This window comes from Rhyacophila brunnea, unplaced genomic scaffold, assembly GCF_057557595.1.
Source record: "Rhyacophila brunnea isolate RB1 unplaced genomic scaffold, BYU_Rbru_1.0 scaffold_8, whole genome shotgun sequence".
NCBI classification, from domain to species: Eukaryota; Metazoa; Arthropoda; class Insecta; order Trichoptera; family Rhyacophilidae; genus Rhyacophila; species Rhyacophila brunnea.
Genome location: NW_028233350.1, coordinates 12,596,799 through 12,614,653, shown reverse-complemented (window position 1 = coordinate 12,614,653; position 17,855 = coordinate 12,596,799). Strand labels below are relative to the sequence as shown.

The 17,855-nt window shown below is 31.8% G+C and overlaps 1 protein-coding gene across 1 annotated transcript; it reads left to right on the top strand.

The window, feature by feature from the left end:
- Positions 1-563: 563 nt before the first annotated feature.
- Positions 564-16,334, top strand: LOC147063931 (uncharacterized). The gene is made up of 7 exons (XM_085958565.1): positions 564-1,112; positions 3,962-4,232; positions 5,862-5,989; positions 6,460-6,640; positions 8,590-9,321; positions 12,289-12,480; positions 15,964-16,334. Exons 1-7 carry the CDS (start codon positions 1,023-1,025, stop codon positions 16,104-16,106), a joined length of 1,737 nt encoding a protein of 578 aa, XP_085814691.1. The 5' UTR covers positions 564-1,022; the 3' UTR covers positions 16,107-16,334.
- The last annotated feature ends 1,521 nt before the right edge of the window (positions 16,335-17,855 follow it).

Genomic DNA, 17,855 nt, shown 5'->3' with positions numbered 1-17,855 from the left:
TGGCATATTACTTAGGTAGGTAAAACCTGTTATCTAATTAAAATTATTTGGTAGTTTGACACATAAACGTAATTACTGCGTAAGTATTTCAGTCATTAATCAGTCAAACACACAAGAGCACGTTGCTTCTCTTCGATAAATACAATTACAATAATAATAATATTATCTCAACTCAATTCAAAAGATATAAAATAATAAATTTAATTTACGTAAATATTGTGAGATCATGTTGTGAATCACTTGAGTGCATAAAATTTATCAAAATTCAATTGTAAATTATTGTATTAGTTTCTTTTTTTTAAGACCAAAAAAATTATATTTTTTTCTAAATTATTAATAATAAATGACCAGTATTGTTTTCTTTATAATAAATCGTGAACTACTGTGATAACGGGGTTATAGTTTAATTCATAATAATATAAACTAAAGCCATTTTGTGTTCTATATAGATAAAAAATGAAACAGAAGTAATGAAAAAAATCGAAATTAATCTAACGTATTTTTGGTAGTAAGGTGAGTGAACTAGAGCTACAAGTGTTACAAGTATGGTGACCTTTGACTGACGTAGGAAGTCTCTGTATTGGATGCATGTTAGACAATAATTAGACCACCTATGTATTTGAGAACGCATCGTATGACATCGACATTGTGTGATTATTATGACCAAGATCATCAGACTTGTGACAGCCTCATAATCAGATATCTTCTGTAAAATAACGTTATAATAAAAATAAACCGTCGTATATAATTATTAATATACATAAGTTTATGTGACAATTAATAATGATTGTTTGGTTATAATTTAACTGTGAAACGTTGTGGAATAAAACATATTTTCAAATTTATGCTGACCGATATAATACGAGTAATATGTTTTTGTCTAGTAAATAATCAATATTAATTATTATTGATTGTTAAAAGTGTACTGTTTAGTGGCAGTTTTACGTGGATTACATCAGTGTTTTTGAATATGTGTAGTGTATTATTATGATATACGTGAGTGGGGTTGTTGGATCATAAAAATGACGATAGCAGAATTAAATAAAGTGAACTTGGTTCCACCGGATGGAGGTTGGGGGTGGGTTGTGTGCTTCGCGTATGCCTTGAACAATGTGAGTGTAATATTAAATTGATTTAATTAGCAGAATAACGATACTTTAAAGTATTTATTTATTATTGGTTGTACGCAGTTAATCATGTGATTAAATTGGATGTATGCATAAATTAATTGTGTCATCAGGATTATGTGCAATTAAATTTGACTCCTAGTTGTAGGTACCGAATAGGGGAACTATATTGATCATTGGATACTTTTTTTATTAAACAATAAATAAAAATAGTACACAGTAGATGCTATTTAACATTATTTTGAATATGTGCTTGTTATGCATAAAACCTTCTGTTGCATTTTATATTAACTTAAATGACTTAAAGTTAAAAGACTGAGCTTAGTTTTTTTGTGGAAAATGTAGAGAAGAAATATCCTCCTATATATATGATAATATCCAGTATTAGGCATGAGTCACTATACAATATCAGGAATCACTTTTATAGTAAATATATAAATAAGTACTTATGTATTGAAGAAAATGATTTATTGTTGTTTAATTTAACAAAACGCATTTTTTTGTAGTACTTATTCCAATTTTAATCAATAAATTAGGACCGGTTTCGTCCGCCTCAGAGGGACATTTTCAACTGTTGAAACGTTTTATTAAATTAAACAACAATACAATGCAGTTCCACTATGAATTGACAGTTAACAAAATAAAAGAAAAGGATTTATATAAATGATAGACTGAAAAATTGCTTTAAACTTTAAAACCATATACCGTTACTAAATCGTACAACAGTACTATAGATTTTCACAAGTTCTGATATTTACCTTGTAGGTATACCTATAGCAAGCGTATTATTAACACTGGATTAGATTGCCTACTTCTTTAGACAGTTGAATATTTATCTAGATTATCCCTAAATCGGTACAGTCCCCCTACAACTCGCGAAATAGTTTATTTTTATTATTGAAACAAATAATAATATCACAGATTTATAATAATGTTATGTAAAATTGTCAGCATATCATGGATTAAGATTAAAAATTCATTTGTTTCTGTACGGGTACATAGTACACTCATCTAAATCTATCGGACTCGTAGTAACAAAAAATAAGATTATTTTTAAATCCATTATTATTAATTACCTTCCTTATTAATTTAATCAAGCACATATCGAGATAACAGTGTAGAATTAAATAATTTCTTATATTAAGAAAATTGAGTTCTTTTATGTAAATGATAACTCATTTAATATTTATCAAGGACTGTATTTAGAAATATAATCAATATAATATGATAAGTAAAGACTGCCCATTTCCTTTATGGTTTGTAACAAGGCCGAATATAATATGTTAGACCGTGGCCAGGGAACACAGAATTAATGGCAACTGAAATACCTAACGGGTGTGAAGTAACAGGCAACCGATCTCGAGTGTGGAAGAATACGAGATCAACTTAAACACGTGTCAATAATACAAATCATTCTAAGCCTGTCCTTCTATCTGAAAACTGCTCTCGGTTTATGCACTGACGTTATATTGGTTTATTTGAAGGTTGCAACACACACTACTGCACCGTCTATAATGTGTGTTTCATTTCCGAAGGACACGCACACATTCAAAACCCTGGTTCAAAATTTATTGTATTATCTGAATTCTATATTATATTAATATGTTATGTGGCAGTGGTATTCAATTGCGAATCACGGTGGTAGTGCTAGTTATTGATTAATTTCGAATCCGATGCGGTAACATGTTCGCAATAAATAAAGATTTTCGATTGCATATTTCGTTCAAATTATTAATATTTATTTCAATACGAAACAATGATTATATTTGACTGAACAATGAATAGATAAAAAAATAGGTTTTTCGAAAAGCTGCGATGGTCACGGATATCTTTTAAAACGAAATAAGTATAAGTGAGTCGCTTAGAGTCATAACTCACATATTTCAAAAATCAAGTTTTGAGATAATCGCAAAAAACCAACAGACCACTATTTTTTTGTAATTAGAAGAAAAGTATTGAAATCCCTTGAATATTAATGAGTGAGAGAGTCGATTAACATTTTTTTTAAATAATTAATAGACATACAGCATACTATGAGAAATAGATCTCTCCGATTGGTTAGAGAGGCCTTGGTGACAAAACTCACAGTATTCTTTGAAATATGCGAAATATGACACCAACAGTAAACTTTGTCAACGATTTTCACATGGTTTAAAGTGACTTTTGATACTCAACTATTTTTCTGTATATAGATTATTGCATCTAGAATCACTTGGCATATTTAACTAAAAAACGACAAAATGGTAATATGTGAGTTATGACTCCAAGCGACTCAAGTAAGCTTTATTCGAAAATTAATATATTTTTTATTAGAATATCTATAATATCCGATCATGGGGGCCCGTCCATAGATAATGTCACGCTATAGGGAGTATATCTGATATAATTTTATGATTTTGACGAAGGGTGAAGGGAGGGGGGGTCAAAGAAAATGTGATGTCACAAAGTAAACAAAAAATATAAAAAGATCTTAAAATACAATATTGGGGATCTGGGATTTAAAGATAAATATTAAAAAAAACATGTTATCTGATTTTTAACATTTATAATATAGATAGGGAGGTAAAAGATTATGTGACGAAATGTGACGATGGGGGGGGGGGGGGTAAAAATATCCAAAATCGTGTGACGTCATAATATGTGGACAGTCCCTCATTTTGTATATTAAACGATGCGAAAAAATCCTTAAATAGTTTTTGAAGTTACGCAAACCCCTAACGTACCTACTCAAATCTCAAAGTATCTTCTTACGAGGTATTTAAAGTATCTTGTCATTGACTCGAATGCAAGTTGAATACTTAATGAAGTTCTGATGATAATCACTTTCATTTCAGGTGATAGTCCTACCATTAATATCCGGGTTCGGGCTGATATTCCAGCAGACGTTTGCGAATCTTGGAATATCAGCCACCGAGGCATCCATCATCATCAATGTGAACTATGCTTTTGGCATGGTCCTCTCACTTTTCAACGGACCGCTTCTGAAGAGTTTGGGCTACAGGAAAGTGGCGATTGCTGGTGCCTTATTTGTGTCAGCTGGGATTCTTCTAACGTCGATGGCGAACTCGTTTATGCATTTTATATTCACTTACAGTTTAATGACATGTAAGTATCACTTAACAGGTTATTGCACCAAATGTGGTTACTCACTTATCTACTTAATGGATATTAAATTATTAAATCTACGCTTCTTGGTTAAATGTCTTAAGTAACAGATAAGAATATATTGTACCTTCTAAAATCACCACAATTTAACCTTTTTTAACCGGCGTACCTCACACGCTAATGATGCCATATCCAAAGAAAGAAATATTAATAGCAACTATGTTTCTGTGGCGAAGGGTGTAGGCAGTCTGTTAAGATCCGATATAAATAGTGCACACTAAACTTTGTCAGTCATACGTATTTGTTTTCAACAACCGACACCATCTGTAAATTGGAGCTTAGTTCAATAAAAACAAATATATAATATGATCGACATAGTTTTATGTGCACAGCAAACAATCATAAGATATTGTCCCAAAGACTATGATGGGCGGGACATGTGGAGAGAATGCCTGAAGTTAGAGCGCCAAGGATAATGACGAAGTGGCTACCCCAACGGAAGAGACCCAGAGGCCGTCCAAGAAGGAGATGGGCTGACGCCGTAGAAGTGGGCTGGCTTTATATAGGAAGACCCGGTAACTGGAGAAGTGTGGCGAGAGACCGGAGTGAGTGGAGAGCGGTTGTGGAGGAGGCCAAATCCCACCCCGGGATGTAGCGCCGTGGAAGAAGAAGAAGTTTTATGTGCACTATTTATGTCGGATCTTAACAGCCTACCTCCACCCTTCGCCACTGCTATGTTTTATATAAACTTTGGGAAATATCCGTGGGGATTAGTGGTAGTAGAGATATGTCGAACTAACTTGTCATTGGTCAAGCCAGTTGCAAATTCAATAGCTGTGTTCAACTTAATTGCTTCAAATATCGATATATTCCACTTACGTGAGGAGGAAATAAATTAGACGTTATTTTATATATTATTTAGAATATGAACTATTTTATTCTCTTGAGAGACTCCTCACTGCTCTTGCTTTATTTATCATTGTATTGTTTACTTTTTATATCTTTTTTCAACTAATTACCATGGGAACTTATTATTTAACTAATTATTTATAATATCCATAGTGTGTTAAAATTAGTAAACTGATCATAATATATTCATTGAAAATTGAATAAGTATCTATTTTTTAAATGCCAGATTATTCGTCTAAACTCTAAACGTATATTTAAATGTATAAACATTTGCAAAAATTACATCACATATGTGCGTATATGTACCTATATATTATGTACTATATATGGAAAACTCGCTTGTTTCCTTCGGCCAAAATTCCCGGGATTTCATGATTACGTTTCACATGAATAATTATTTTTAAATGAAGACATTCTCTTGAAAATACTATACTTATACCTACCTACGTGAAATAATATAGTATTACAGGTTCGGTATAAAATATCCATTCGCCTTTCAGTAAGATAACGTGTCTATGTTTTACTTTCAAAAATCTCATTTGTGCTTATTATTTTGAAACCCTACATATTTAAAGAAAAAATAGATTCAAATAAAATTACCCTTAAGTTGTCACACAATGGAAATATTCAATAATGTTAATAAAAAGACTAATCCCAGAATTAAAAAAAGACTAATCCCATTTTTATACTAGCCATAATCGTTTTCTTTTTTAATTTCAGCTGTTGGAATGGCATTGGTGATGTCTTCGTTTTCTCTAGCGATCAATTCTTTCTTCAGAAAAAATCGTGGCAAAGCCATGGCAGTGGGGATGTCAATCACGGGATTGGGACCTATCTTCATGCCACAAGTCAGTAAGAGATCCAGTTACACATATTATGTTAAGCTTTGCTTTTTCCAATCATTGTCATCGGCGATAACAATCAACAAAAAAAACAAATTTTTAATACGTAAACGAATACGTCCATATTACAGGATACAATCATTGTTTTTGGCTCTCCTGTATTTATATACACATCCAGTTTTTGAAGCACAATACCAATATATTTGTTTGTAGTGACTACAACATGGCTAAGTAAGAAGAAAGGCAATACCTACTTTATTATTATCAGATATTTATTTAGAATTAATGCTTAATGTAATAGAATCACTGTTGATCATCATTGTTTTCACAATATATTTACATGATGTTACCTGGGTGTATGTGATTGTTTCACAATACAATACACATACTTACTACACTACTGTCATTGGGCCTTGTGGCTTGTTGTAGTGTTAAAAAAGAAAATGTACCGTGTAAAGTAATCTATCACTTTTCAGGTCATCAACGCATTACTCATCGGCTTTGGAGTACAAGGAGCTGTGATAGTCCTTGGCGCCCTGTCTCTTCACTCACTCCTTGCGGCGTTGCTGCTAAGACCTATCAAATGGTACTTAATTAAACCTGAAGAGAAGCTGGAAGAAGCATTAAGTACTGATGAAAAACCGTCAAAAATGAACAGTTCGTAATTTTCAATTTTCTTTTCCCCCCTCTTTGACCATTAATTAGGTACGACTCACGCAAACAAATACAAATATCAATTTATATAGAATATCTATATAACTTAAATTTTATTTTCTGCCAAAACACAGTTTCATAAACCACATATATTTGAAAACTGTGTATTCAGAACTACATGGTTTGTCATTGGATTGGAATTGACATTGACTTGGTCACGATTCATCATCAATTTAATAAAATTAAAAAAATATTTACTATTTTTACCACATTATATCATGAGATTATTATATGGACTAGCAGTGGAGTAGTAGCAAATACCCTTCTTCAAAACGATACTTTGTGTATTCAAAATACGAGACCAGCTCAAGTTTACATAATATAATGTACATTAGAGACTCGGGCTCACAGCCCAAGTAAGAGCTTTACTTGTATAAAATAGGAAACGGTGCTTATCCCCTGGGACTAGGTGAACATCTTTGATGCTATGAAATAGTCCTAACAAGATTAAAACTTCAAGCCAAAAATACCGTTAGATGAACTTTTTGTTTGTTGGACCCATAAAGACAATATTCGCTAGAGAGTTTTTCTTAATTACTGTTATCCCTAGAAAAAACTTGTTTGAAAAGCGAAGGTAAAATAATTATAAATTAATAGCTTTATTATATTACATGTAGGAAAGGCATTTTCATTAATTTTCTTACAAGACCCACCCCTAGAAGAGTGGTTCACAAGCATAGTGAACCGAGTCCATTCTGGTTAATTTCGAGTATGCTAGGTTCAAACATAATATTTTTGGTATTTCTAATTCGAGATTTGCTTCTTATACATCACAAGGTTTCAGTTAAAAGAAAGGGTAAGGGGGAAAAGGCTCCAGAGAAAAAAATTAATGAAAAAAATTGACAAGATATACTAATATGCATTGCTTTTGACCAACATGGCAAAAACACCAGACGGTTTTCGTCTCCATACTTGTAGCAGACACTAGTATTCACAATTTTTTTATTCCAATGTGTTTAAAAAGTGTTTTTTTATATATCAACCAGCGTTGCCAACTTAGCGTCTTTCTTGCCAGATCTAGCATTTTTAAATAGGCATCTAGCTTGCAAATATCCATCCGGCGTATGGCGTTAAATCTAACGTTTGTCGACACCGCAATCAGCTTAAAACTTTTCACAATAAACCTAGAATATTACACCAAATTTGCTTAAAATCAACATGCATCTAACATACTTTGTACTTATCTCACTAGGAAAAAATATCAAGTGGCAGTGTTACCTGTCAAGGTTATTTTTCATGAGCCCGATTCGCTCAGTGAGTTTAGTGCGTTTAATGCGCAGACAGGTAGAGTCTGTATTCTATAAACTGGCGTACACGTCACACGGAAAGCATTGTGCCATCGCGTTCAACTGTTGCAAGTTTTCAATGGGAGGGAACGACGTGGATGCTGAATCGAGGGGGGGGGGGGGGAAACCGGCACGCCAGCTTATAGAAGACAGACTCTAATATAGTATGTGTGTGCGTCTGTGTGTGTTGGGCTACGTTGCATAAAAATATATTATATTATAGATTTTATAATAATTATACACTAAATGTGATATACAAAATTACGAATAAATTAATTCTTAACTGCATTAATTTTAAATTGAAAGATAGGTATTAAATTAGTTGCAAAATACTGAAGTCTTTTCGATCTTTGTCTTGTAAAAATCATGTTTGTAGTTGTGACACTTTCTTTTGAAATGCTATTAAACGGTTTTTCAATTTTGAAAAAAAAACTAGCATTTTATGCTGCCATGTAGCTTATTTTATTACCAAATCTGGCATATTTTTGTGAATGACAGTTGGCAACACTGACATCAACCTTCAAAATATTTGGAGAATCACCTAATCGGGAATATGAATTTCAAAGCTGCAGATAATACGATAATATATTTTTCTTCCATTTTCAGTTGAAATGACGGAATTCAAAAAGTCCGTTGAGTACTGCAGCGAAGATGAAGAAGATTACCTGGAAGATGACCAAAGGTCCAAAGATTCGGTAAAATCTATTAACGAAACACAGAAGAATACATTTTTCAACCGTGGACCCAGCCGAACGCTATCACAATCTGATATCAGAAATAACGTCGAGAAATCGAAACCAACTAACAATTTTAAATGGTGGAGGTCGGCATCTGAAGAAATACATCTTGGAAGTTCTGTGAACATTTTTGAAGACACACGCCCAAAAATTGCATCATTCGGTGACATTATGGAAGAATTAGAAGCTAATAATTTCCCTGAGAAAAAAGCTCTGATGAATGGAAACGCCAAGCATGAAAACAATATTAAAAAAGACAAGGATGAATTGATACGAGTCATTGAAATGGAAGAAAATGAAACTTGTGGACAAATGATCGTGAAATTCTTCGATCTGACACTACTCAACGATCCAATTTTCGTAAACATCATGGTTGGGATTTCTCTGGCGGCCTGTGCTGAAATAAATTTCTCGTTATTGACTCCATTTATATTGAGCGACTTAAATTTTACAACAGCCGAGATCGCCGCCATTTTGTCTGTGATTGCTTTTGCCGACATTTTGTTCAGATTCATTTCACCGTTTATTGGGGAATGGTGTAAGAAGTCAACGAGATCAATGTACTTGATAAGTCTCATTATGCTCATTTTTACTAGAACAAGTAAGTCTACTCCCACCTACTAATTTTACATACACTAATTTCATTACATTTACTATATACCCCGCCAAAGCCGACGGATTTCCCTACAGTCTCCATGTATTTATAATTTTAAATTGTATATACAAGTTCCCAATTTAATATCAAAACAGTAGATTATACTAAAATATAGTTATGAACGATATTGTATCTACGTACTATGGTCACATCAATAAATTAGTCAATCACAAAGTTTAACTATGAATTTGCGATACTACCCTTAATAACCATTCCCCCCTAATTGATATTTATCAATTAGGGAGTATACAGCTCAAAAACACTAGGTATAAATAATTTTTAAAAATTGCCATCGATGTAGGGTTTGCAATACCGGTATTTCAAAACCAGTAACCCAGTATTTTTTGATACCGAAATCCCGGTTTTAAAAATCAGACAATATCGATATATTTGGTATTGAAAATGGAAACAAAATGTATTAATTAACATAAAATGTATAATAGGACTGTACATTTTTTTGTTGGATTACACGATGTCTGGTTTACTTCCGTTGCATTTTGACGTCCTTGGTCCAACGACACGTTCAGATTTGCGAAATACATTATTGTAGGTACTTACCTAAATTTAAATCTATCCAAATATTTTCGACAGTCGTTTGCGGGTTTTAGAAGTTATCAGGTGTGTTTTTAGATGTATCAGAGATGTATATATATAATATATTGGTATATACTTCTGTTCATTCCATATGTTTCACAAATACTGGTATTAAGAGCGATATTCAATAGGAAATACTAAAATACCGGTATTGGTATTTTCATTTGGTAGAAATTTGAGAGAAATGTTAAATCGGAACAGTTTGTCAATTCGTATAATAAAAAACCAAATCGATCAGAAATAATAGATTTCTGGTCGTAATACGTTGTAAGTAGGTAAGTACTGTGCAAAATATTAATATTTTAAATAAATATAAGTAGGTATTTGCCATAATTAACGTTCCTGGAATTAATTCCATGCAGCTTATTTGCATATATCTTTCAAAATAATTGGTTTCTCTTAAACGGCTACTTATATAATTTTATTATTTAAAAAAAATGTTTTCATTTAATTTTTATTGAGAACCTTTTTATCAACACCTGTAATATTCAAGATTTAAATTTTATGAGAATTTAACCATTGGTCGCATATCTATTAAATTTAATTGAAAAGTCAAAACATCATATGGTTTTTTCTCTACGCAAACTAGAACTTTGCATCGGTGGCATTACAGTAGATAAATAAAACTGTTGTGGTATTTTTTTCAAAATCTGATTTTACATGTAAATAAAAATATCACCTAAATATGGAAAACTTAACTAATAATTAACATTAATCTTTACAGCAATGAAGACAGCATAACTCACATAACTTGCGAAGCAATTTGAGCGAGCTTCGAACATATTACATCTTTCGATGGCAGACAAAAGCTCTGGCCTCTAACGACTCAAGTACCTACTAATAGCTACCCTTTCTTAAGTATTTTAAACGTCGTCAAAAAATAGCCACCTTTTATTTAGATATTTTCTATGATTTTTAAAACATAAGCACAATATTCTTCACTCTGTAATCTTGCATATATTTAGACTGAATTAAAAATAAATTTAGTAAACTAAATAACAATAACAAAACGATACAATAACTTGTGTTGATTTACTGGTCAATAGATTCGGTTGACACATCATTATCAGACTTGCTTAGGTTTGTAGTAGTTTTAATGATGGTATCAAAATACCGAAATTGCTATCAAACATACACGTATAATTGTGAAATTTAAAATTTAATATATTAATATCCTTTTTGTAAAATAAAATTCCAATAAGTCAATGCTAAAAGCATAGTGTTATACGAATATAGAAAGATATCCGTAAATAGTAATTTATTACTAATCGAATTGATAAACCGCTTATCTTTTTAAATAATATTGGAATTCTGAAATAGATTTCTATGAACGATAATAAAAATAACACATTGTTAAAATGTCTATTTTTTTTAATCATTAATCAAAATGATACCACATTCAACGCAGTCACGTAATATAACTTAAGAGATAGCAATAACCTTTGCTACTTTAATAAACTGGATACTTAGGTATATCTAAATTCTAACTTAGAAAACTTATATAAATGAGAAGTATGGGACTAGATAAACCGTTACATTATTATTTTGATATAATGTCAAAAATATCTAAATAGATAATTCTTCAAATATAATTTGTTTAATTCATCTCGAAATTTTCTCTATGTGTCATTGGCAATTTGTAATTATAAACCATAGAGGTATTAAATTAAAAGAGGGGCAAGGAATCGGCTTTCTCATACAGCTGAATGAAGCAGGCCAACAATAAATAGCTGACAACTTACGAGAAATAGCGACGCGATAAAAATAATTCAGGCCATCACAGAGGATTTACTTTGATCATTATAACATAGCCATATAATATAATGTTAACGTTCAAATTTTGCCACAAATTGATTTCCAGCCCGCCACACCATACTTTTTCACCATATTAGCCTGTTTCACCATACTTTCATATAACCTACCGCCCCTAGTTATAAACACACCACGTAAGCGTGAAGTTTGATAGCTGTTTTGACAGAAAACAAAACAATAGGCCTACGCCGTGCGAAAGAAAGCGACGCAATATAAATACCCCAGTGTAAGTGCAGTCTAGAATAGCAATCAGGAGTGCATCTATAGTCTAAGATCGGGAGCAATATCACATTATCCCTGCGTAATTTCCTGTGCACTAAATGAAATCGTATCTGAGCATACTCAGGTAAAATAATATTTCTGGTCGCTTGATGCCCTTTGAGTGCCACTGTATAACGGCATTTGTTCAGCAATTTTCCGTTGTCTGAGCGATATGTCCTTCAATATATTATAGTAAGTAATTAAACCAAATCTAAATATATATTATACGTTTTTTTTTTGTTTCAGTGCTTCTTTATGCGTCATCTTACTTAACCATGATGGTAGTGGCTCTGGGTTTAGGGATCTCCAAAGGAGTAAGAGCAGTCTACCTCAGTTTGGTGATGCCAAGCTATGTTCCTATTGAAAGGTTAGCCTTTGCTTCAGGAATACAAATGGTGACCAACGGCATTACGTTGCTTACCATTGGACCACTTTTGGGTAAGCTAATTTCAAACTTATTATAACATAAAGTATTTGATCTAAATTGGGTTCAAATTAAAGTATATGCTTAATAATAATTGCAGGTAGTATGGAAGCTACATATAGATATTTTTTACTTTTATTATTATATACCTACTGCTAGTTTAAGCATACCTATATAACAGTGCGAATGTAGGAGGTAGGCTGTTAAGATCCGACATAAATAGTGCACACTAAACTTTGTCAGACAAACGTATTTTTTTTATTGAACTAAGACTACAATGTGTAAATAGTTAGTTTTTACCTAACCGATTTTTTTTAAAACGGTACATGTTCAAACACGCGCGTTAACATCATTTTACTCCCTACTTCAATTATAGTTTGTCAATTTATGGCTACGGCCGTATGTTGTAGCTTAACCACTGGATAATGCCAAAAGAAATGGCGTATTTCAAAAAAACACTACCTTATTCTTAGGTCAATAATTATTATAAAGCAATCATTATTCGTAGTATGTTTATCACACTTGAATGTTCAAAGACATAGCTTATAATGAGTATCTTTAGAATTATCTTCAAATGTGTTAATCTTGCCCTTTTTTTGAATAATAAAATACCTAATTCTTGTAATGTAAAGTGTAAAGTGTAAAAATGTAAAGGTAATAAGGCTTCAAAATTATATAAATAGATTATCTACAACGTTTAAGGAATGGCTAGGATAATGCTTTGAAAATGCAATAAAAGCTCCATTTTGACCTACGCTGAGCATGCCACCCCTTAATGAATTTTGAAAAACTAACCAATACCATGTGTAATATGTATTCTTAAACAAATAAGTATGACTGAAAAGGTGTGCACTATTTTGTCAAATCACCCCTAGTATATCTTAACTATTATCGTTTGGTTTAGGCAGAGTTTAATAGAATTTTAAAAACTAATCATCACCATCTGCAAATTGTTTTCGTAGCTCAATGAAAACAAATGAGTACCTTGGTATCAAAGTGGGACATAAGACATTTACAAAATTTTACAGAAGACTCACAAACATGTGTGAAAAATGTCCGTTTTTCATATAACATACCAACTTTAAACTCAAAAATCTGTATGAAAACTACCGTTTTTGATACTTTTAGTGAATTTTTTGAAAAGAGCATCACTTGCACTACCATAATCAATTAAAACATGAATTTAGTGGGAGGTGGCGTTTGTCCCACTTTGATACCAAGATACTCAAATAAGTATAACTGACAAAGTTTAATTTGCACTATTTATGTGGGATCTTAATAGCTTACCTCCACCCTTCGCCACTGCTATGTACCTACTTATAGTAATCTCCACATAAATTTACAATTGCACACAGTGACAAGATTTGTGTGTAGTACGCACTCCGTATGATTGTGTTAGTAAATTCCAGACCCCTGATTGGTTTAACTCACGTTTTAATATTCATAATAATTCAAATAATTCAAAATAATTTGAAAAAATCTATTCCAAATTACAAAGTTACATGACGGGTACTCTACTACTTGGTATTATATACAATTTAGTTACTCGATTTTTTTATATTATGTATATCAATCTTTGCAATTATATAATAGGTAGACTCAACCTGGCAAAATAAATTATAAAGAATAATAACAATAGGTACCCATAGGAGTCCAAATACGTTGGTATAATATTTTTTTAAGAATCTTCTGTATATATATTTATATATTGTATATATATTGTATGACTATAATTTAGAAAATTTTATGAAATAAGTAATAGTAATTGGTTTTGAAATTCAATATTCTTATTTATATGTAATTGGCACAATATAACAGGAAGGCCTACAGAAAGAACCTACCTATATAAATATTTATTTTCCTTCCTTTTAAACAACATTTTCATAATATTTATTACCTATAGAAAATTTGACAAACCACAGAAACATACCTAACTGTTAGAACATTTCTATGAAAGGTTGTATTATAATTTAAACGGATAATGTTTTTAAATTAACATCCGTTAATTCCTACAAATTAAATACTTGATACCAGGAGGACAATTTTTGAATGAAGTAGTATCAAAGACATTGAAGCGGCTTACTTCGATTTTATTTCTGCTTCGATTTTTTAGTTTCACGTGCTTCAGCGCTAAAGGCGCTGCTGTCGTCCGTTTTAATTTCAAAAGATAGAAAGAAAGACTCTGTTATTTAATGTTTTTTGTCTTTTAAATATTATCGTTGGAAGTGTTATTTTGTATTTAAATTTAAATTTAAGTATTTAATATGATTTTGTAATATATATACATACATATTTTATTGATATTAAGTTTGTGAACTACATCGGGAATAATTATGTTCATATTTTCCTATTTACCATTGTTATACCAATATTAGGCACCTATAAGGTAAGAAATTAACGTAACGAGCTTCTTGAAGGCTACATTAGCTACGTTCTTTAAGGCTATACTTCAACTGAGGCATGGTCTAAAAAGATCGTGACTAGGCGATGCGCGGATTGTGCAAGGACGCAAGCCGAACGAAATACAACTTGTCATAAAAATTCAACATGCGTCCTTTTCATGTTTTGTTTATTATTATATTCGTAATAATAATAGTATATTCATTGACATTTTTTCTTTTTCAAGTACATGCGGAACGTTTTTTAGTCAACTTTACACGATTTAAGAATATATTCCTCCGACGCCATCACAAAACTAATTGACGTGCTCACAGGTCGACTATCATTCTCCGACTGGCAACGAATCCGAAATTACGTCTCACAAACTGTTGAAAATTATTTACCGTTTCACTTATGTATGCTCTTAAGAATAAGTCGTATTATTAATGCTACTATAACGGTCATTAATAAAATATGATAATGTCATTACCACATTTTAGGTTATTTTCTTGTTTACATATTATTAAGAGCGTACTTCAGTGAAACGGGAAATATTTTTCAACAGTAGGTGCGACGAAAATTCTCACTAGTTGCCAATCGGAGACCTACAGTCGAGTTGCCCACACGTCGATTTGTTTTGTCATGGCGTCGGATGAAAATATTCGGAAATCGTGTAAAGATGACTAAAAAACATTACGTATGTACTTAAAAAAGAAAACATGTCAATGAACATACTATTATTATTAGTAATATAACAATAAACATAACATTAAATGGACGAATGTTGGATTTTTATGACAAATTATATTTCGTTCGGCACGCGTCATTTGCACAATCGGCGCATCGCCTAGCCACGATCTTCTTAGACCATGCCTCAACTGAAGTATAGCCTTAACTCGAGCTGTTATTGGTTGTCATGTGACCATTGACAAAAATATAGTGCAAACTCTTGCGCAACCATAAATATCCACATTTCGTTTACATTATTGAACACCTTTCGAAGCACTATGCTTACTTTTGGAGCTATTTCGAGTTTTCAAGCAGGTTTTCATATTTTATGGTACTGCCTCGTACTTAAAGATTGCATGGGTGCATGATACTTATTTTTTTGTTTTCAGGTTACATCCGAGATCGTTCTGGGTCGTACAATATTTCAATAATATTCATAAACATTGTGACTTCCTTGACAATAGTAATGTGGTTTGGAGAGTTTTTAATAATAAAATATTACTTTCCAAATCATAAGAAGACTGAACAATAATATAATATTATTATACTATCATATACCTTTTGTTTTTCATGTGATATTTATTGTTGTACATAATATATAACTAAGTGGAAAATTAACTTGAGTACCTACCTATTTAAGATCTAGATTTATTGGTAATCAAAGTTACGTTTAGGCGCCAGGGGCTGACTGATTTCGAGATCCTCTACGATGGAAATAAAACAAAAAATGTTAAATAAAAATATTAAAATTTCAAATTTTTAGCCTAGTTTTATTTATTTTATTAATTTCTACACATATATATACGTGTATATTTCACGTAGCTAGGTAGGAATTATTTGTATTTTATGACAGTGTTGGAGCCACAAAAGTTGTTGATGCGAATCCGTCTGGACAGAGGAGTACATAATGGAAAACCCAATTTGCAGTGGTTCGATATGTGTGGATCAGGTTTCGACCTATTGACATATAAAAAGAAAAATATCTGAATGTGAAAAATCGAATAATATGCTGAAATTTTCGAGCATTCGAACAATTAATGAAGCTTCTTTGGTCGGTGTATTCAGGAGTAATATTGCGAATGAAAAATGATTTTTGCATTGTTCTCAATTTTTTTTTTTATTTCAGTCATTTCAGATTCAGATCAGTGGTTCTCATGTGCGGCCCTGGTGGCCGCCTGCGCCCACCAGAGGATTTTGCTGCGGCCACCAGCGTTTTACAGAATAAAATTTCAAAAATTTATTAATTTATTATAAAATTATGAAATTGGTTGATTACACATAACTTGTCTTAAATTTCTTTCCACGCTCAAATGATCCATAATGAGTTTTTGTGATGAGAATGGTCTTTCTTTTGTAACTTCGCCTTTTCAGATGATGATAAATGAAAATTTCATAGGACTACAAACGAGATTTACATAATTTTCAGTATTTAATTTAATCAACTGGGCAAATATGCGTTATTGGAAATGGGTTATGACCAAGTACTTGAAAACCAGTTTAATAATATCACGGTTGAAAAATTTTGCTCGAAGTTACAAGTTGACCAAGAATCAAATCAATTCAAAGAATTGGCAACAATTATTGCTTTATTATTATTGTCGATTTTTCCTACTACTGTATACTGTGAAAGATCATTCAGTGTAGTGCACTTCATAACAAAACAAATATCGAAGCCAGTTGACAGATGTAAACTTAGAAGCAGCCATGCGGCTCGCATTATTGAGGAATTTCCATTTGCATTATTTAAAAAAAATGATATGTAGGTACTAAAATGTTCAAATGTTTTTTTATTAAATGGACTTGTCTATAAATAAATTTATCCATTTTTTTTTAGAAAGTTAGCTTTAATTTTTTCAATCATAACAAAAGTGAAATTTGTGTGCGGCCGCCAGACGTTTCCATCGAACTGTCGATGTCAATTTTATTATGCAGCCACAGTTAAATTTCACGTGAGAACCACTGGTTTAGACGGTGAGCCCTTCGAAAATAACTTGCAAAACCCTTGGAGCTCGCGACCCATGAATTGGGAATCCGTGTTTATAAGTATTTTCAACAAGGAGGATAATAAAGTCGCGACTCACTAATGCGAATCTAAATGACTTTAAAAATACGAATATCCAATTCCTAACTATAAAAATTGATTGAAGAAATCCAATGGCAAAGAACCCATTCAATAAAATGTCATTCTTTATTCTTATATACTTATCGCAAACGACGTTCATAAATATTTAATATTTATTAATGAAAAACATAACTACATATTTCTTATTATCAGTTTCAT

Excerpts from the sequence above, each read along its gene's own strand:
- LOC147063931 (XM_085958565.1), top strand. The coding sequence starts at position 1,023 with ATGACGATAGCAGAATTAAATAAAGTGAACTTGGTTCCACCGGATGGA. Across the intron at positions 1,113-3,961 it reads TCGCGTATGCCTTGAACAAT|GTGATAGTCCTACCATTAAT; the intron begins GTGAGTGTAATA and ends CTTTCATTTCAG. Across the intron at positions 12,481-15,963 it reads TACCATTGGACCACTTTTGG|GTTACATCCGAGATCGTTCT; the intron begins GTAAGCTAATTT and ends TTTTGTTTTCAG.